Source organism: Oncorhynchus clarkii, chromosome 32 (assembly GCF_045791955.1).
Source record: "Oncorhynchus clarkii lewisi isolate Uvic-CL-2024 chromosome 32, UVic_Ocla_1.0, whole genome shotgun sequence".
Taxonomy (NCBI): Eukaryota; Metazoa; Chordata; class Actinopteri; order Salmoniformes; family Salmonidae; genus Oncorhynchus; species Oncorhynchus clarkii.
The window spans coordinates 32,929,078-32,950,810 of record NC_092178.1 but is presented as its reverse complement, the minus strand read 5'-3'; the positions used below and the strand labels follow the sequence as shown (position 1 = coordinate 32,950,810).

Sequence of the window (21,733 nt, the reverse complement as noted above, 5' to 3'; positions counted from 1 at the left end):
CAGTATTCTTGATGTTCATCCAGCTGTGGCTGAACAATGGCATGTAGTTAGTATATGCTACCATTTTATCTACCCTCCCTCTTAGTTATATAACCACCGTAAAAGAGAGACATCCTCTATGAAGACTACCTACATTGTCCTTGGCAAGTGGTGAGACCTTTGAATAGCTTTTAATAGAGCATGCACAGGTGATCTTCAGTGGAGAGGGGTTGACATTGGTAACACCACGTTTTTCACTAAAATAATTTCAATCTGCAGTATTGCTTTACTGATCAGTGCACAGTGAGTCTGTACATGTTTAAGTTCAAAGCAAGCCTGGACCTGCCTGGTGGTGCGGCATGTCACAGGAGAGTTGAGTTAGGTGAAGTGGGTACTGAATGCTATTCTAGCAGGAGTAAGTAACACATTTTTACCAGCGTGCTACTTTGTGAGCATAGTGAATGAAGGAGAGGATAGCTTGCCTGGCTACCCAGACTCCTTGCTCCTGCCAAACGCTAGCCAAGCTCAGACGTTAGTTTCCTCTTCACTATAGAGTACCACAGTGTGAGTCATAATACCCATAAAACCTAGCGGTGAAACAAGGAAATGGTTCCAATCGTTTTTCCACCATTCATTTTTCCTATAGGGATTTTAGAAACACTTAAAATAAGGTCTGTGTTCCATGTAGGCTTACCCTGGTGTGACATTTTGATAACCGTGTAAATCTCGTTAGAACAAGGTGACTTATCAATATATTCACATGTATCCCCCCCCAAAAAATACAAAATGAAATGCTAATTAGCTGCTAATGTGGCTATCATACAGAACTACAAATGCCTTGACGATCTGGACGAGACTGCCGAATTGAGGCAAAGGTACGAATCTCTGGATGAGCTATCTAATGTTAGTTAAATTTAGTCATGAATAAGTTGGCTACATTTCTTTAAATTGACAATTCTGTGAACTTTCTTGTGCAACTTTTAATTGACACAATACCTGTTAGCAAAGGTATCAGCTAGATGAGGTGCAGGGATCTGTAGTCTTTCATGATGCCCATTTTGATGCCAATTAGCATTTTCGAATCTAAGAGTAAATAGAGACGAATATATTGATGAAAGTCACCTTGTCCGAGAGAGAAAAAAACACGTTATATCGGAGTGCCTATCTGCCCTCTCATTGGCTAGAATGGTCCCACCTGATCTTGCCTCCTCCCGACTGCCTTCCAGTTTTGAAGACATTTCAATTCATTGTTAGAGCGGCCATCTAGTCAATTTAATGGGTACTCTGCGCCTTCAATGAACATGAACATGAACACATTCGGGGCAGTCTGATTGGTCCAGAAACCAATGGGTTGGGCCACAGCCAGAACACACCTGGGTGAAGTGGTCATCACTAGTTACCACAGCCACAAAGTCTTAAACCATGCCTATTTCTACAATTTCTCTTCTTAAAGGTACAATATGCAGAAATCACTCTGCCATTTCCTGGTTGCATAAAAATATAATATTTTTAGCTGTTTGAAGCTGGTGTAAAAGACACAAAAACTTAAGAACTGGAAGCATAAAAATAGCGCACAAGAACAGCTTGCCCGCTTCTTAAACTTGCTTTCAATGTAAATGACAGATCTAAAAATCACATTTCTATGTTGATTTAGACAGGCCATCCAAAGAGTTACATATTGCAGCTTTAAAATGTGATTTAAACCTTACCTCACCCCTAACCTTAACCACACTGCTAACCTTTTTCCTAGCTCCAACCTTAAATTAAGACCAAAAAGCATTTTTTCCCCATGAATATTTCAGATATAGCCCATTTTGAGACTTTGTGGCTGTGCTATCTAGTGGAAACCGGGTAAAGCGGAGGTTTGAAAAATCGTCATTGGCTTTGATACTGCGAGTGGTTAGAGATGATTCAATATCTAATTACCTTGTTTTGTACAACACCCCTTGTGCCCCTCCTCACCACAAACAACTTCAATGATGGCAGTCTCTGACTAAAGGATGTAGCAAGCAGCGGAAAGAATTTAGTGTGAGTCGTCAAGCTAGAGGATAGCAGGGCTGTGGCATGAACCTCCATCTACAAGACAAGCCTGATACCTGTCCTGTACGTACCATAACATTCAGGCCCAAAAATATATATTTTTCTTTATGGGCCTTCAGAGTGGCGCAGCGGTCTAAGGCACTGCATCACAGTGCTAGGAGGCAGCACTACAGACCCGGGTTCGATCCCAGGATGTGTCGCAGCCGGCTGCGACCGGGAGACCCATGAGGCAGCGCAGAATTGGCCCAGCGTCGTCTGGATCAGGGGAGGTTTGGCTGGCCGGGATGTCCTTGTCCCATCGCGCTCTAGCAACTCCTTGTGGCGGGCCGGGCGCATGCATGCTGACTTCGGTCACCAGTTGTACAGCGTTTCCTCTGACACATTGGTGCGGCTGGCTTCCGGGTTAAGCAAGCAGTGTGTCAAGAAGCAGTGCGGCTTGGCAAGGTCGTGTTTCGGAGGACCCATAGCTCTTGATCTTCGCCTCTCGATGGGAAAAGACTGTAACTTCATTAGAATCTAGTGCGTTATACCAATGCATTATTTCAAATAATGGCTATGAATACAATTAGTGTTTATTTGCGAATCTCTCTCTTTCCTTTGCTTTCTCTCTCCATCCATTGACACGGACGCACGCACGCTGCCCTAGGAGAGGAGTCCATGCAGACTCCTCTAGCTGTCACACTGGCTCTCTGTCCACTGGCCTTTCATATACCACTGTGCCTCCCCTGACATCTGCACCTCCTCTGGCTCCCTCTGTCCTCACAAATAACATAGACGCACACAGACACACACAAACATTCCAAGAGGAAATGAGAGGAAGGAGGATGGGACAGCAGCAGCTGCGTGGACTGAAACAGAGGTTGGAGAACCAGACGTGTGACCAGAGGGCGGACAAACTGTCAATCAACCATGATTAAAATAGCAGTTGGATAGAAGCACTTTCCCTGTACATATCTTTCACTCCCTCTGCTCTTTGCCTTTGCCTCTCTCTCTCTCTCTCTCTCCTCTCTCTCCTCTCTCTCCTCTCTCTCTCTCCTCTCTCTGTGTGTGTGTGAGATGGGTGTCAAGGACATTGTTTTTGTATTTCAAATATAATCCCATTAAACTTGGCCATTTAATTATAGAATTGTAGATCTCTAACTCTCATCTGTCTAGGCATACCCCTTTAAACACATACACACATGGAATGTACACTATCCCTGACACACACACGCATGCATATACATCCACAGAAACACACACACACACGTACATGCATGCTCAGGAATGAAACTTTCACTGGCACACACAGGAATGCACATACACACAGAGGAATTCGCACACACGTGTGTGTGTGTGCACAAATGTGCACAGACACACACACACACTACTTCCACACTATTTCACCCTCACCTCCTGTCTATCTGTATAACCGTCAAGCGGACCTAAAACATTAAACCCCTCCAGTAATCAACAACTTGCCATTTTTAAGGGCATGACATTTCGTGGATGGTTTTGCATATGAGCAAATTTTAAAGCAAAAATACATTTGAAATGTTTTAGTATTTCTGTGTAATTGTTCTCTTACAGCTTATATATTATTTTTTTCAAACAAGATAATAGTAGTAATTTTGATGTATGGTATTCAATGGGGCATACAGTCAATGTTTCCAAATCCACTTTGATGCTCTAACAGTGCAACAATGCTGTTCACGGTGCTTAGTGCCGACACAGAAGTCATATTCACTCGGTGGCCAGTTTAATTGGTACACCCATCTAGTACTGGGTTGGACCCCTTTGCCTCCAGAACAGACTGAATTCTTTGGGGAATGGAAACATTGCTCACTTGGTATCAAAGGGCCTAATATGTGCCAGGAAAACATACCCACACCATTACACCACTGCCACCAGCCTGTACCGTTGACACCAGGCAGGATGGGTCATGCTGTTTACGCCAAATCCTGACTCCCATGATGCAACAGGAAGTGGGATTTGTTGGACCTGGCAATGTTTTTCCACTCCTCAATTGTCCAGTATTGATGATCGCGTCGCCACTGGAGCGGCTTCTTATTGTTTTAGGCTGATAGGAGGGGAACCCGGTGTGGTCATACCCGATCCGTGACAAGGATCGACGAGTTCTGCGTTCCAAGATGTGCATCCGAGATGCGCCGTTATTTGCCTGTTAGCTTGCATGATTCTTGCCATTGTCATTTGACCTCTCCACAACGAGCTGTTTTCGCCCACAGGGCTGCCTCTGACTGGATGTTTTTGTAAACACACTGTTGTGTGTGAAAATCCCGTCCGTTTCTGAGATATTGGAAGAGGCTCGCCTGGCACCGGTGATCATACCATGCTCAAAGTCTCATAGGTCACTCGTTTTGCCCATGCTAAAGTTCAATCGAACAGTAACAATGCCACCATGCCCATCTGCCTGCTTTTATGTCTGTAGGAGCGATCCATTTTCTTGAACGGGTTGGTGTACGCAATAAACTGGCCACTGAGTGTATAAGAAATGGTATACACTGTAGGTGCATCATTGCTGTGCCTGTGTTTAGTATAGATTATGTAATAGTGTATATAGATGGTGCCTTATATACCGACTACACTGCCTTTGCAGGATCATGAAAGAAAGAAAGATGACAGAGAGATGAGAGAGATGAAGTGAGAGGAAAGAAAGAGATACGAGAGAGATGAAGCTAGATGAGTGAGATGAAGCTAGATGAGTGCGATGAAGCTAGATGAGAGGAAAAAAAGAGATGAGATGAGAGAGAGAGAATTGAAGCTAGATGAGAGATGAGAGTTGAAGCTAGATGAGGGAAAGAGAGATGAGAGAGAAGGGGGTAGACAGACCCTTTCCACTTCTTCCTTCCCCTCTCTATTTTTACAGCTGATTTGCAGTTCCAAATGCAGTACCCTGTCTTTTTCTCTCCGATCCACCTCTCCTCCGTCCCCCTTTCCGTCTAATTAGTCAATCCCCTTGACCTCCCCCTCCTCCCTCTTCCCGCTCTCCTCTTTTCTCAGCATCTTATTGTGAGTCATCCTGTCATCCCCTCCCCCTTCTGTCACACATTTTACCCCCTCCCTGTTTTCCTCCTTTGCTCTCCCTCTCTCTCTCTCTCCGTTTCTCCCCCTCCCTCTGTTTCTCTCACTCTCGCTCCCTCTCTCTCCAGTATTTTCTGGCTAGCCCTATTAGGCGGAACATACAGACATCAGGTAACGATGGAAAATCCTCATTCTCTTCTCTTCCTCTCTCTATTTTCATTCTCCAGACTTTCTGTCATCCCCTGTTTTATTCCTGCATCTGGTATTGATTGCATCCCAGTAGCAGAGATGTTCTGTGTTGGAGTGGGTTGGGGTGATGCTGCTGCTTGCCTAGTTCTGTATGTGAGGTGTTACCGTTGTGTATGCTAACTAATGTGGCACTGAGTTCTAGGTATTTTATTGTTTCACTGTGAGTGTGTGTGTGTGTGTGTGTTTACTGTGTATACATGTGTGTCAGTTTCTATAAGAGCATTTTTGTATTGTCTGGGTTCTTTTGACGGTGCCTCTCTGTGTATGTGGAGAAAATGTGATTTGTGTTTGAACTAGCAGGTGTGTCTATGAGGCAGGTAGAGGAAGGGAGAGCTCTACACGTCTCTGTGTGTGTGCGTGTTTGTGTGTTTTTGAGAGACAGTGAAGGGGATGAAGAGAGCCTTGAATGTCTGTATCATTATGTGTACGGATGCGTGTGTGTGTGTACAGTGAATGTGTGAGAGAGAAGAAGAGGGATAGTGTCAGCGTCTGCAAAAGTGTGTGTGTGTGTGCCGTGCGTTAGACTGCTCTCCATGCGTCTGTGTCAGTGTGTGTCCAATCGGTGCCAATCCTGCGAAAATAAGCCTTCTGCTTCTCTTTCTCGCTCTCCCCCTGCTCTCCTTTTTTACCACACCAACCCTCTCCTCCATCTCTGAATCTCCTCTGTTCTTCAGCCAAAAGGAGGGATTTAATTATTTATCTATTTTTCTCCCCATCGCCCCAACCCCTTCCCTTCTATCTTGCTCTCTCTGGGTATTTGTGCTGAGTGCTGCAATCTACAGTAGGTTCGGTGTGGACATGGGTGTCCTGATAAGACAAGCTGCTGGGGGGGAGGGGTTATATAACTTACGGCTGCATTCATATGAGTCCCGATAAGGGGGCTGATTGATGATTGGCTGAAAGGGGATAGGGATTTATGCATATTGTGGCACCATTAAATTACAAGCATTTACCTGAACAACGTGGTTAAATACATTCATAGGGGCTGAAAACATAGGGGCTGAAAGGAATGTATGATATATTTGTCCACCACAAAAATGTCTGTGGAAAACACACAGCGACGTTCATACGTTTATCGACAGCAATGCTCAGCTGCTGTAACATTTCAGTCTTTTTGTGAAAACAGAATATTACGTAGCTGTGCAGTTCTGGAGGGATCCTTGTTATTTTGTTGATCCAAATAAACGACTATTAGGGGCTAATTACTATTAAGAAGGAAAATGATAATGACATCCTATGGGTACACCATCGGGCAGGGATGGGCAACTTTGATGGTGGTGGAGGCCACACAAAAATCTGAGCTCATCTTGAGGGGCTGCAGTGGCTCGCGGGTCTGCGTACCCACATCCATACCCACACATGCAGACAGAGCCCAGCCCTGCATATTTTTCTCTCCGCCCCATGGCAAAATGAGTAGAATTGCATGAAATTAGTTATATAATTGCAAAACCTTCTTAACTGTGTATTTCTGGATAAAGCTTGTCAAGGTGGGCTAGGCGCTGATAGTCCGATCTTGACCAATGGCAGTGGCGGATTCCCTGTGTCTCATGGAGTCGTGAGCCAGGTGACTAGGAACGATATTGTAATTTGGCTTGAGTCACTCACCACCGATTCCACAACTCTCAGTCCTGATAGCGGAATAGTGTCTTGAGTGAGCAATGTTTTTTTAGCATCATGGACTCCATCAAACCTTCTGGCACACGACATTGTAAAATCAATTCAATTCCTACTGTTGGATGTCTTGCAACTTTACATGTTGGAATGCTCTCATAAATCATGACGGGTTTATAGCCATCGTAATGTCCCTCTCTGCACACTTGCTTTGCCTTTTCATTATTCATTTCCTTACTGTATGCGCAAATGTAATGGTAAAAATAGATCTCTTCCCCCCTCTCGCTCTTTCTTTCTCTCCTTCCCTTCGCTCTCTCTTTCACAGGATGTCAATTGTGAGCATCATTGCGAGGGAGATCCTGGACTCCCGAGGAAACCCCACTGTGGAGGTGGACCTGTGCACAGAAAAAGGTGATCTCTCTCATGCCTGTTTGCAAAGCTGAGCATCACACCACACAAAGAGAGCTAAGACTAGCCAAAAGCTATGATAAATTCTATAGAGGACCTCCCTCGCCTCTCTCTCTCTCTCTCTCAGGTCTTTTCAGGGCTGCAGTGCCCAGTGGAGCGTCCACAGGTATCTATGAGGCTCTAGAGCTGAGGGATGGAGACAAGAGCCGCTACAAGGGCAAAGGTTTGTTTGTGTTCTTGCGCTCGCGAGTCCACGTATATCTAATGCTGGAGTAAACAGATTGATGTTTGTCCCTCCTTCACCATCTTCTCTCCTATCTGCCTTCTTTCTCTGCTCTAGGTGTGCTCAAGGCAGTGGGCCACATCAATGACACTCTGGCTCCTGCCCTCATAGCAACGGTGAGTTGGGGACTGTGTTTTGCCAGCTAGGTGACAGTGCTCATGTTTTAGTGTGAGTACATATTGATCTGCAGATAACCATCACCTCCAGATGGACTTTCAGGAAGCTGAGTGGATGTGATTGACCTATCCAGACAGGCGTAGATAAACGAATGTGTGAAGATGGACCAAGGACAGTGGAAGGAAAAAAAGGAAATGTGTTTTATGGTCACAAACACCAGATAGGTGCAGTGAAGTGGGGATGTGTTGGTATGAGTGATTTAAGTGTACGGAGTAATTGTTCTCTGTGTGTATCTATGAATCAGACAGCTGCGCCACAGAAAGAGAGAGAGATTTATGCCGAGGTAGATTTGAGGGGACAATAAATCTTAGGATGCAGTCTGCCAGTGAAAACGCATTGATGCAACGTACGAAAATCACTGCCATTGTGCTGCACTTATAGAATGTAGGTATAGGATGCATGTAGAAATGAGACGAACATCTTACAACTTAATGATGTTGTACTCTGACTCTTTACAAGCAAATCTGTTATACCTATGATATGTGCAAGAGGTAATACTTTTGAGGGTTTGGCTCCTTGCTCAAAGGTGGCTGCAAATATGAGATCTTTTTTTGTGTATCCGTCCATTTGGTGAAGAAGAGAATTGGTCCTCGATGACATATCAATTCAAATAACGTTTTAATATGCTTATAAATATATGTCCTATAGGGTATCAGTGTTGTGGAGCAGGAACAACTGGACAACACGATGATTGAAATGGACGGCACAGAGAACAAGTGTGAGTATCCAGGTTCCTACCAGAGAAACAGATCAAATGTGTCAAGCTGTATCCCCTGATCAATTCAGGTCCACCATTAACTGAAAGAATGGGCTTTTGTCTGAACCTAGATTTTGGTAGCCCTTTTGGAATTGATCACATTTCCTTCATCGTCGACAGCTCAGTTTGGTGCTAATGCTATCCTGGGAGTCTCCCTGGCCATTTGCAAGGCTGGTGCAGCGGAGAAAGAGGTCCCCCTGTACCGTCACATCGCTGACCTGGCGGGAAACACCGAGCTGGTGCTGCCAGTTCCAGTGAGAGACACTACTTATATAACTGTCATATCAGAGGAGGAGGTGGTGTAGCATAATAACAATAATTAACACTGAAATATAATGGTATGTATGATAAAAGTAACATATACGGTATATGAAACAAATATGGGAAATGTACTGCACCATACCTGCTGAACATGGGTATTGGCCGAACGGCTAATTCCCTTCTGTCTCCTCTCATCTTCTTTCCAGGCGTTCAACGTGATCAACGGCGGCTCCCACGCGGGCAACAAGCTAGCCATGCAGGAGTTCATGGTACTTCCTGTCGGGGCGGAGTCTTTCAGGGATGCGCTACGAGTGGGCTCGGAGCTGTACCACACGCTCAGGGGGGTGATCCAGGAGAAGTACGGCCAGGATGCTACCAACGTGGGTGACGAAGGGGGGTTTGCCCCCAATATCCTGGAGAACAGTGAGGGTAAGTGTAGCAGAGTTGATTTAGAGAATCACAGTCCTGCGAGGGGCAGACCTGCCTGAGACCGATAAGCCCAATTGTCACCCTCGAACTACAGGGACTTTAATGATAAACTCAGCTAAAAAATAAACGTCCTCTCACTGTCAACTGCGTTTATTTTCAGCAAACGTAACATGTGTAAATATTTGTATGAACATAACAAGATTCAACAACTGAGACATAAACGGAACAAGTTCCACAGACATGTGACTAACAGAAATGGAATAATGTGTCCCTGAACAAAGGGGGGGGGGGGTCAAAATCAAAAGTAACAGTCAGTATCTGGTGTGGCCACCAGCTGCATTAAGTACTGCAGTGCATCTCCTCCTCATGGACTGCACCAGATTTGCCAGTTCTTGCTGTGAAATGTTACCCCACTCTTCCACCATGGCACCGCATTTCTGGGGGGAAGGGCCCTGGCATTCCTGTCTTGCAGGAAATCACTCACAGAACGAGCAGTATGGCTGGTGGCATTGTCATGCTGGAGGGTCATGTCAGGATGAGCCTGAAGGGAGGGTACCACATGAGGGAGGAGGATGTCTTCCTTGTAACGCACAGCATTGAGATTGCCTGCAATGACAACAAGCTCAGTCCGATGATGCTGTGGCACACCGTCCCAGACCATGACAGTACAGGCCTCGGTGTAACTTTCATTCCTTCGACGATAAACCCGACTCCGACTATCACCCCTGGTGAGACAAAACCGCGACTCGTCAGTGAAGAGCACTTCCTGTCTGGTCCAGCGACGGTGGGTTTGTGCCCATAGGCAACGTTGTTGCCGGTGATGTCGGGTGAGGACCTGTCTTACAACAGGCCTAAAAGCCCTCAGTCCAGCCTCTCTCAGCCTATTGTGGACAGTCTGAGCACTGATGGAGGGATTGTGCGTTCCTGGTGTAACTTGGGCAGTTGTTGTTGCCATCCTGTATCTGTCCCGCAGGTGTGATGTTCGGATGTACCGATCCTGTGCAGATGTTGTTACACGTGGTCTGCCACTGCGAGGACGATCAGCTGTCCGTCCTGTCTCCTGTAGAGCTATCTTAGGCGTCTCACAGTACGGACATTGGAATTTATTGCCCTGGCCACATCTGCAGTCCTCATGCCTCCTTGAGGCATACCTTAAGCACGTTCACGCAGATGAGCAGGGACCCTGGTCATCTTTATTTTGGTGTAGAAAGGCCTCTTCAGTGTCTTTAGTTTTCATAACTGTGACCTTAATTGCCTACCGTCTGTAAACTGTTAGTGTCTTAACGACCGTTCCACAGGTGCATGTTCATTAATTGTTTATGGTTCATTGAACAAGCATGGGGAAATGGTGTTTAAACCCTTTACAATGAAGGTCTGAAGTTATTTGGATCTTTACGAATTATCTTTGAAAGACAGGGTTCTAAAATGGTTTTTTTTTTGTTGCTGAGTTTATAATGGTTAAGCCGTTAGATTCCCGAGCGAGACATCCGCGGTACAAATCTGTTTTAAAAACATTTTGCTATGTGCTCCACTGAACACGACTCCTGGTAACCCTTTGACCAGAGTTCAAATTATACATTCTCTTGGGGGCTGTTTGAAAATAGTGGACTGTGCCAATGTTAATATACTGTATGTGCATTTACACCACTAGACAAAATCTTCTCACCCACAAACTACTCTACGCTACAGAAATGATATCCTAAGGTGGTAATGAGTTTGCAACCTGCCTCTGTGACCGTGTCTGCTCATCTGTATGTTTGTCACGACGTGTTCTCATATTTCCCAACAAGCCAAGGCAATGTGTATCAGATGTTCTTTGGACTGACACTGTGTGTGTGTGTGTGTGTGTGAGCGCTTAAGCTTGTACTTGAGCTTGCATTGGTGTGTGCGTGTATGTGTGCGATAACACTGGGCCTTGGGCTAAGAATGATGCCGCTATCCCACTATTGAATAAGTAGCTAGGTGTGACAGGAAGTCAGAACCCTGGCAAGATCAAAAAAGAAGTGTGAAAAGCCTAAAGGAGTGTCAGCTGTAGCCTCTTAGAATATATTTTGGTCTGTAGTATCTCTCAAGCATCTAGAACAGAATCGTGTGTGTAGTCTTGCAACCTTTCTGCCTCACTCTCAACCCCACCCCAGCGTGGATACTTGACTATTTCTACTTTCAGCAACACAGCAGCATCATCTCAGCAGCATCATCATCTCACCAATCAAACGACAAGACAAGTTGGCTAAAGCAGAAACGGAGTGGTTCAGATTAGAGGTCGACCGATTATGATTTTTCAACGCCGATACACATTATTGAAGGACTAAAAAAGCCGATACCGATTATTGGAGGACAAAAAAAGCAGATACCGATTATTGGAGGACAAAAAAAGCCGATGCCAATTTTTAAAATGTATTTGTAAAGATGACAATTACAACAATACTGATTGAACAATTATTTTAACTTAATATAATACATCAATAAAATAATGAAACGTTAAATTTGGTTTAAATAATGCAAAAACAAAGTGTTGGAGAAGAAAGTAAAAGTGCAATATGTGCCATGTAAGAAAGCTAATGTTTAAGTTCCTTGCTCAGAACATGAGAACATTTGAAAGCTGGTGGTTCCTTTTAACATGAGTCTTCAATATTCCCAGGTAAGAAGTTTTAGGTTGTAGTTATTATAGGAATTATAGGACTATTTCTCTCTATACCATTTGTATTTCATATACCTTTGACTATTGGATGTTCTATATAGGCACTTTAGTATTGCCAGTGTAACAGTATAGCTTCCGTACCTCTCCTCGCTCCTACCTGGGCTCGAACCAGGAACACAACGACAACAGCCACCCTCGAAGCAGCGTTACCCATGCAGAGCAAGGGGAACAACTACTCCAAGTCTCAGAGCGAGTGACATTTGAAACGCTATTAGCGTGCACCCCGCTAACTAGCTAGCCATTTCACATCACATTGATACACCAGCCTAATCTCGGGAGTTGATAGGCTTGAAGTCATAAACAGCAGAGCTGCTGGCAAAACGCTCAAAAGTGCTGTTTGAATGAATGCTTATGAGCCTGCTGGTGCCTACCATCGCTCAGTCAGACTGCTCTATCAAATCATAGACTTAATTATAACATAATAAAACACAGAAATGCGAGCCTTAGGTCATTAATATGTTAGAATCCGGAAACTATCATTTCGAAAAAAACAAGACGTTTATTCTTTCAGTGAAATACGGGACCATTCCGTATTTTATCTAACGGGTGGCATCCATCAGTCTAAATATTCCAGTTAGATTGCACAATCTTCAATGTTATGTCATAATTACGTAAAATTCTGGCAAATTAGTTCGCAATGAGCCAGGCTGCCCAAACTAAATAAACTAAATACGCAGGTTTAAAAATATATACTTCTGTGTATTGATTTTAAGAAAGGCATTGGTGTTTATGGTTAGGTACACGTTGGAGCAACGACAGTCCTTTTTCGCGAATGTGCACTGCATCGATTATATGCAACGCAGGACACGCTAGATAAACTAGTAATATCATCAACCATGTGTAGTTATAACTAGTGATTATGATTGATTAAGTTTAATGCTAGCTAGCAACTTACCTTGACTTCTTACTGCATTCGCGTAACAGGCGGGCTCCTCGTGAGGCAGGTGGTTAGAGCGTTGGACTAGTTAACCGTAAGGTTGCAAGATTGAATCCCTGAGCTGACAAGGTAAAAATCTGTCATTCTGCCCCTGAACAAGGCAGTTAACCCACCGTAATTGAAAACAAGAATGTGTTCTTAACTGACTAGTTAAATAAAGATTAAATAAAGTTGTAAAAAATAAAATAAATCTGCAAAATCGGCGTCCAAAATTACCGATTTCCGATTGTTATGAAAACTTGAAATCGGCCATTCCGATTAATCGGTCAACCTCTAGTTCAGATGCTAGGTAGAGTCTACCCTTACACCCTTCCTCTCTCGTTCTTTCTTTCCTTCCCTCCTTCTTCTTTCTGTCTCTCCCTTCAGCGTTGGAGCTGATAAAGACAGCCATCGAGAAAGCGGGCTTCACGGATAAGGTGGTGATTGGGATGGATGTGGCGGCGTCCGAGTTTTACCGCGAGGGGAAGTACGACCTGGACTTCAAGTCTCCTCCGGACGCTAACAGACACATCAGCGGAGAGGAGCTGTCAGACATCTACCAAAGCTTCGTTAACGACTACCCAGGTAGGCAGACGGTTATCTGACACCTACAAGATTGTTAATTCAATCGAACATGAATTTTATTTATTTATTTATTTATTTATTTTATTTGAGAGTTAAACAAAAAAACACACACAGTGCATTCTTTTTTTAAACTAGACAGAGATAACACAATACCTTTGTCCCCTTTGTAGTGGTGTCCATCGAGGACCCGTTTGACCAGGACGACTGGGCCGCCTGGTCCCGCCTAACCGCTTCCGTGGGCATCCAGGTTGTCGGGGACGACCTGACGGTGACCAATCCCAAGAGGATAGAGAAGGCTGCCGAGGAGCGGGCCTGCAACTGCCTGCTGCTCAAAGTCAACCAGATTGGCTCTGTCACTGAAGCCATCCAGGCGTAAGTGACCCCATGTCACATGACCCCACGTCACATGACCAGTCAATCAATCACGTTGATATACTTGTATATAGATGTCAATCTCTGTCACTTGGCCGGGCTAGGTTGTCCTTGAAAAAGAGATGAATTACCTAGTAATATATAGAAGGAACACTGATGCTCTATAACAAGGTTATATAGCTCTAATGACGTAGGTCCGTGGTTCCTCACTCTGGTCCTTGAGTAACCCCAACAGTAGCATTTTTATTGTAGCCCAGGACAAGCAGCTGATTCCACTTGTCAAATAATTATCAGGCCCTTTAATGAGTTGAATCAGGTATGTTTGTTCAGGGCTACAACAAAAATGTGTGCTGTTAAGGGTACTGGAGGACAAGTGTTTGGGACCGCTGAGGTAGGTAATTCTGATAAAATGTCATGGTCTTGGTCGGATCTGATATGATTGTCACGGGTCTTGGTTATGTGTAATTTTAACTGACTTGTCCGGAAGGACCCATACAGATCCAAACGCGACTGCTGCAGTAGTGAGAAAGAGAGATGTTGTAATTTATGCTGCTGCTCTTGTTGGCCAATCATGAGTCGTCAAAGCGGCAATAGTCTACAGTCATATAGAGCCTGGCTCTTTCTGTAGCAAAAGTTAGACATCTAATCAATGGAAGATGGACGGAATGAAAAGTTAAAGGAGGTGGATAGACTACAATGACCAAGAGCCAACAGATAGGCTACTACTTAATATTCTGAATATAGAGCTGTTGTTGTTATTTGTAACTGTAGGATTATAAAGTGAATGCAATGCAGCTGACGTTAGCTAGCTTAATTAGCTTCTCCCGGTTTGAAGCAGTCAAGACAGGTGCAACGTCATCCTATTTGATGATAAATAACCTAGATTTGGCAGCTATTAGTCTACTATAACGCGAGTCGGCTTGGTTGCTGTCTCTCGTCTCTCGCTCCCTCCTCCCGGTGTCACTCGCTCAGGGTACGGCCCCTCCCAGCTCCGGTTAATGAAGTAGCTTAAAAAATGACTTTACTGCTGCTTCCCTCACTTGGATCGGACCGGGATCCGACTAAGGTCTATACGGAACAGGTCTAGTTGTCATCGGTTCGGGACGGGTCTCTATATTTACAATTGTTATTTTGGGCCCGGGTGGGAAAGCCCCAGGTCCATTTAGGAACGGATCAGGGTTCAAGTAAAGTGTGATGTCATTCATACACATTTATGTAGCGTCAATCATCACGTCTGTCTCTTGGCCAGGTTGGAAGTCCTTGAGCAAGAGATGTCAATGGTGGTTACATGCTCAAATAAAAGATCATTAAATTAAGAAAATAATGAGCTTTTTTACATTCACATGATCATCAATCAGTCATATTTATATAGCCAATACTTCCATCTATATACCTGTCAAATGCTACAACACTCATAGCCATCAATCATTGACATTTTACAGCTATCCATCATCTATAACTGTTGTCATCAATCTTGACCATAAGTACAGCCAACGGTCATTGAAAGTTGTTCAATTAAAATGTATTAATATAGCCGTTAATCACTTAGAATCCTACATTCATTTAACTATCCTTTTGGTACCCTCTCTGATAGTCTATCGCCCACACCCCACCTATCCTCGTTGTCTCACACTTATTCTACTCTCCATCTCTCTATCCCTCTCTCTTTATGTCTCTTGGTTACTCTCGGTTTCTCTATCTCTCTCTCTATATATCTGCCTGACGCCTTCTCTCTCCCTCTCAGGTGTAAGCTAGCCCAAGCCAATGGCTGGGGAGTGATGGTCAGTCACCGTTCGGGAGAGACAGAGGACACTTTCATCGCTGACCTGGTGGTGGGGCTTTGCACTGGACAGGTACACACTCACTCAGAGAGATGTGGAGCATTCTACACAGACACAGAAGTCCCTGATCATTATACAAATCTGACCACAATATTGTGTCTCTTTCACTAAATTTGTTCTAATTCTCTCTCTCTCTCTCTCTCTCTCTCAGATTAAGACAGGAGCCCCGTGTAGATCTGAGAGGCTGGCCAAGTACAACCAGCTCATGAGGTCAGTGGTCAAACATGATCGTCTTTAGCTACCCTGACAAATGCTATTCAGTGGCTTATATTGCTTCTTGATGGAATTTGCACCTCAAAACAATAAATCATTATACACTGTGTGTACAATTCATTAAGAACACCTGCTCTTTCCATGACAACACCTGCTCTTTCCGTGACAGGCTGACCAGGTGAATGCTATGATCCCTTATTGATGTCACCTGTTAAATCTACAGGTTAAATAAGGATTTGTAAGCCTTGAGACAATTGAGACATGAGATTGTGTGTTTGTGCCATTCAGAGGGTGAATGGATAAGACAAAATACACTGAACAAAACTATAAACGCAACATGTAAAGTGTTGGTCCCATGTTTCCTAAGCTGAAATAAAAAATCCCAGAAATGGTTTTTACGCACAAAAAGTGTATTTCTCAGAAATGTTGTGCACACATTTGTTTATATCTCTGTTAGTGAACATTTTTCCTTTACTAAAATAATCCATCCACCTGATAGGTGTGGCATATCAAGTTGCTGATTAAACAGCATGATCATTACACAGGTGCACCTTGCACTGGGGCCACTTTAAAATGTGCAGTTGTGTCACACAACACAATGCCACAGATTTTTGGAGAGTGTGCATTTGGCATGCTGACTGCAGGAATATCTGCCAGAGTTGTTTCCAGAGAATTGAATGTTAATTTCTGTCTGTAATACAGCCCTTTTGTGGGGACAAACTCAACTCATTCTGATTGGCTGGGCCTGGCTCCACAGTGGGTGGGGCCTATGCCCTCTCAGCCTACCCATGGCTGCACCCCTGCCCAATCATGTGAAATCCATAGATTAGGGCCTAATGAATTTATTTCAATTGACTGATTTCCTTATATGAACTATAACTCAATAAAATTGTTGAGATTGTTGCGTTTATATTTGAGTTCAGTATATTTAAGTGCTTTTGAACGGGGTATGGTAGTATGTACCAGGCGCACCGGTTTGAGTGTCAAGAACTGCCAAGCTGCTGGGTTTTTCACGCTCAACAGTTTCCTGTGTGCGCATCAAGAATGGTCCACCACCCAATGGACATCCGGGCCAACGACAGGACAGGGGTCAAAAATGGCTCATTGATGAAAGAGGACAAAGGACACTGACACAAATTGTGCAGCATAACAGACGGGCTACAGTTTGTCAACTGACAGTCCAGTACAACGTTGGTGCCCAAAGACCCATAAAATAATGTACAACTCGTCGTACCTTGACACGAATGGGGTATGGCAGCCAACGATGTACAGAGTTCAACTTCTTTCCTCAAAAAACAAGAAAACTGTGGTTGCAGTTTGCTAAGGAACGAAAACACTGGACACTGGGGAATTGGAAAAACATTGCTTGGTCTGATGAATCTCGGTTCCTGCTGGCAGGATTAGGGTACGGCGAAAACCACATAAGTACATGCATCCATCATGCCACGTGTCAACATTGCATGCTGGTGGTGGTGGTGTGGAGCGTTTTCATCCGTGATAAAAGTGGAGCAACGTTTGAATGCAGCAGGATATCTGAACATCATTGCCAATCAGGTGCCTCCCTTCATGGTGTATCCATCTGCAAATATATTTATTTTTTCAGCAGGATAATGCCCCATGCCACAAGGCTAAGATTGTCCAGGAATGGTTCCATGAACCTGACAGTGACTTCAGCTTACTGCAGTAGCACGCCCAGTCACCAGATCTCAATCCAATTGAGCATCTGTGGGATGAGATGGAACAAGCTATTCGGAGTAGAGATCCACTCCCAGCCAACTTGACACAACTGTGGGAAGCATTGGAGTCCACATGAGCCAGCATCCCTGTGGAACGCCTTCGACACCTTGTAGAGTCCATGCCCCAGTGAATTGAGGCTGTTCTGAGGGCGCAGCGCAATATTAGGAAGGTGTTCCTAATGTTTTATACACTCCAGTGTATTTCCATAATAAACACTGCATCTCAAAGGAATAATAATACGCTTCTGTTATTGCATGTAAGCATATACTAACATATACTGTGTAGAGACCAACAAGCTACTGTTACAGGTCAACAATCCCTCAAAGTAAGAATAGGAGTAGGACCACGTTGCCCCAAGACACTGATCGAACGTCCGTTTTACTTTCCACCTTGAATGGTTTACGGTCAGGTTAGTAGCATTCAGTTACTGTAAACTGAACCTAGACCTGTACCTACATATAAGGCCAGCTTCCACCTTGAGTGTGACTGAGCGCAGCCCAGGAGCGTATTCATACACATCCCACTCTAAAACAGCGTCGCTGAGCTAATTGCTGTGACACTCATGCTAACACGCCAATGTCACCCAATGTCACCCCATGAGAGCCAGTCAGAGCGCAGACAGCACCTGGGATCCGCTCAGGGTAATCCCATTGGGCTCTTAGCAGGGCAGGGAGGGCCTCTTACCCAACCATAGCAGCATTAACCGATAACAGCCACTATAACACCCTGATCACTGGGTTAATGGTCCAGGTAGAAGTTGCACAGTTCTAGAATCCGATTGCATGACTCCTAATAATGATCACTGGGTTAATAGTTGCAAGTGGAGGTGTACAGTGCATTCAGACCCCTTGACTTTTCCCACGTTGTTATGCTACAGCCTTATTCTAAAATTTTATTCAATTGTTTTTTCCCCCTCATCAATCTACACACAATACCCCATAATGACAAAGCAAAAACTGGTTTTGAGAAATGTTTGCAAATATTACTGAAATATCACATTTACATAAGTATTCAGACCCTTTACTCAGTACTTTGGTGAAGCACCTTTGGCAGCGATTACAGCCTTGAGTCTTTTAGGAGATGACGCTACAAGCTTGGAACACCTGTATTTGGGGAGTTTCTCCCATTCCTCTCTGCAGATCCTCTCAAGCTCTGTCAGGTTGGATGGGGAGCGTCGCTGCACAGCTATTTTCAGGTCTCTCCAGAGATGTTCGATCGGGTTCAAGTCTGGGCTCTGGCTGAACCACTCAAGGACATTCAGAGACTTGTCCCAAAGCCGCTCATGCGTTGTCTTGGCTGTGTGTTTAGGGTCGTTGTCCTGTTGGAAGGTGAACTTTTGCCCCAGTCTGAGGTCCTGAGCACTCTGCAGCAAGTTTTCATCAAGGATCTTTCTGTACGTTGCTCCGTTCAGCTTTCCCTCAATCCTGACTAATCTCCCAGTCCCTCCCGCTGAAAAACATCCCCACAGCATGATGCTGGCACCACCATGCTTCACCATAGGGATGGTGCCAGGTTTCCTCCAGACTTGGCGCTTGGCATTTAGGCCAAAGAGTTTAATCTTGGTTTCATCAGACCAGATGATTTAGTTTCTCATGATCTGAGAGTCCTTTAGGTCCTTTTGGCAAACTCAAGTGGGCTGCCACTGAGGAGTGGCTTCCGTCTGGCCACTCTACCAAAAAGGCCTGATTGGTGGAGTGCTGCAGAGATGGTTGTCCTTCTGGAAGGTTCTCCCTGACCAAGGCCCTTCTTCCCCAATTGCTCAGTTTGGCCAGGCGGCCAGCTCTAGGAAGAGTCTTGGTGGTTCCAAACTTCTTCCATTTAAGAATGATGGAGGCCACTGTGTTCTTGGTGACCTTCAATGCTGCAGACATTTATTTGGTATCGTGCCTCGAGACAATCCTGTATCGAAGCTCCATAGACAATTCTTTCTACCCCATTTCTTGGTTTTTGCTCTGACATGCACTGTGGGACCTTATATAGACAGGTGTGTGCCTATTCAAATCATGTCCATACAATTGAATTTACCACAGGTGGACTCCAAGTTAAGTTAAGAATACCTCAAGGATGATCAATGGAAACAGGATGCACCTGAGCTCCATTTTGAGTCTCATAGCAAAGGTTCTGTAAATAAGGTATTTCTGTCTTTTATTTTTAATAAATAAACATTTCTAGACACCTCTTTTTCGCTTTGTCATTATGGGATATTGTGTGTAGATATTTCTTTTTTAATAAGGCTGTAATGTAACAATGTGGAAAAAGTCAAGGGGTCTGAATACTTTCCAAATGCACTGTATGTAACCCCAGATCTAGGATCTGATTGCCCAATTACAGCAGCATTAACCAATAATGGCAACTATATTTCCTTGATCACGGGGTCAGCTGCAGGTAGAAGTCGCCCCCTAGCCTAACCACAGATCTAAGTTCAGATTGCCTTGGCTTTTACCTAGAGCATATGGATGTCGGATGCATTTACCTGTTGTATCACTCTTTTCCTGTTCTCTCTTTGTCCATTCTGTTGGTCTCTTTAGGATCGAGGAGGAGTTGGGGGATCAAGCTCGCTTTGCGGGCTATAACTTCAGAAACCCCACTGCCCTGTGAGACCAGACAGACCGACAGACCGACCGACACATCACCGCCGACTATACTCAGAGCCTCTAAACTACATGCACAGAAGAACTACAGGGTAACATTAAATATGTACAGTTAACTCTGATTTTGAGACACATAGACTGCTAGACAAAAATGTAAAGAGACCGACTGACTGACCGACAGACAAACATGAAAATAGAGACACACAAGTGTAGAAATGAAGCCTGAGGCACACCTAAGCAAGACTGAGATGAGTGTCAAAGAAGGACAAAAAAAGAGAAAATGAAATACACACAAATAATTTGTAAAAAAAAAAAAGAAATACACACCGCTGTATACAACAACAAAAAACACTGACCGATGGCCGACAAGGACAGACTAACTAGGCGGACTGAGGAGAAGAAAAAAAAAGAATACATATTGTATTGCACAGTTGTTTGCTTTTTCACCCATGATGACACAAACTGAACTCTCCCTCCTTCATCCCCCTCTCTTTTCTGGCTCTGCAGTCGTCCCTTGTTCTTGTTGTTGTTTCTTGGTTACCTCCACACTCCCTCTCCTGGTGTTGCTATGATTGCAGAAATGGGCCTGTTCCTCCATGCTTGAAGTCCCAATTTCCCCTTTCCCTACTTTCCATTGATTCCTCTGTCAAAATAATTGCTGTTGAAAGACAAAACTACTGTCATGAAAAAAATACATGTGAAATAAAATTATTGTAATTTACAGTTTCAACCACATTGGTGTCTTTTTTTGTTGTTGATTAATATCAGTGTTGTACAAATCTAGATCAGTTTACCCTCCCCTAATCTTAATGTTACACAAAAATGCCCCTAGATCAGCATATGGGGGCAATTTCTTCCTACATCATGTACATGGAAAGGTTTGAATAGTGAGAAAAGTAAATGACTGAAATGTTAAAACCTTTTCTGGTACCACAACCAATGCACATACGTCGCTGTGCTCTACTTGTAGTTCTCAATGTAAGACACTGGAGGGCAACAGAATGCTCCCACTGTCACACACAACTTTCCATGTAGTAGTCAAATAAATACACAGCAGATGACAAACACTTGATGTAACACTATTTTGTGTTTGACAAGTGAATTGATTATATCACATTTGTTAACTGCTTGTCAATCCAATGTTAATTTTCAGCAGCGGACTGTGGCAGAGTCCAGGATATTTTTTGTTGTTGAACAACCTTGAGCTCACTTCTACACCAAAAAAAACTGAAAAAGACTGAGGTAACTTTTTCTTAAAGGACATTTGATTCCAAAATGCATGAATATTTGTATATGTTCTACTCCTTTTTAAACTTGAGGAAAGGTATAATTGTTGATCTCAATGGCATTGATCTTAATGGGATCACCAGAAAATTCTATACTAACCTAAAAAAAAAAGGATTTAGCCAGTGTATCTTAGCTAACTATTATACACAGTGTACAAAACATTATGAACACCTGCTCTTTCCATGACAGACCGACCAGGTGAATCCAGGTAAAAGCTATGATCCCTTCAATCAGTGTAGACAAAGGGAAGGAGACAGGTTAAAGAAGGATTTTTA

The 21,733-nt window shown here is 44.0% G+C and overlaps 1 protein-coding gene across 2 annotated transcripts; it reads left to right on the top strand.

Moving 5' to 3' along the window:
* Window position 1: 1 nt before the first annotated feature.
* LOC139392178 (gamma-enolase) lies at window positions 2-20,894 on the top strand. Of its 2 annotated transcripts, none has more exons than XM_071139958.1 (12): window positions 2-150; window positions 7,226-7,311; window positions 7,436-7,531; window positions 7,649-7,707; window positions 8,417-8,486; window positions 8,646-8,779; window positions 8,993-9,215; window positions 13,220-13,417; window positions 13,588-13,789; window positions 15,534-15,642; window positions 15,782-15,840; window positions 20,109-20,894. In XM_071139958.1, the coding sequence occupies exons 1-12, from the start codon at window positions 119-121 to the stop codon at window positions 20,176-20,178; spliced, it is 1,338 nt and encodes a 445-aa protein (XP_070996059.1). In that variant the 5' UTR covers window positions 2-118; the 3' UTR covers window positions 20,179-20,894. The 2 variants fall into 2 exon arrangements, with proteins under 2 accessions (XP_070996059.1, XP_070996060.1); XM_071139959.1 differs by lacking the exon at window positions 2-150 and adding an exon at window positions 5,128-5,211.
* The last annotated feature ends 839 nt before the right edge of the window (window positions 20,895-21,733 follow it).

What these genes read in the sequence shown, in the direction of transcription:
- LOC139392178 (XM_071139958.1), top strand. Translation starts at nt 119, where the DNA reads ATGAAGACTACCTACATTGTCCTTGGCAAGTG. An exon ending in GAGCCGCTACAAGGGCAAAG is followed by an intron (nt 7,532 to 7,648) that starts GTTTGTTTGTGT and finishes TCTCTGCTCTAG; the next exon opens with GTGTGCTCAAGGCAGTGGGC. An exon ending in AAGTACAACCAGCTCATGAG is followed by an intron (nt 15,841 to 20,108) that starts GTCAGTGGTCAA and finishes TGGTCTCTTTAG; the next exon opens with GATCGAGGAGGAGTTGGGGG.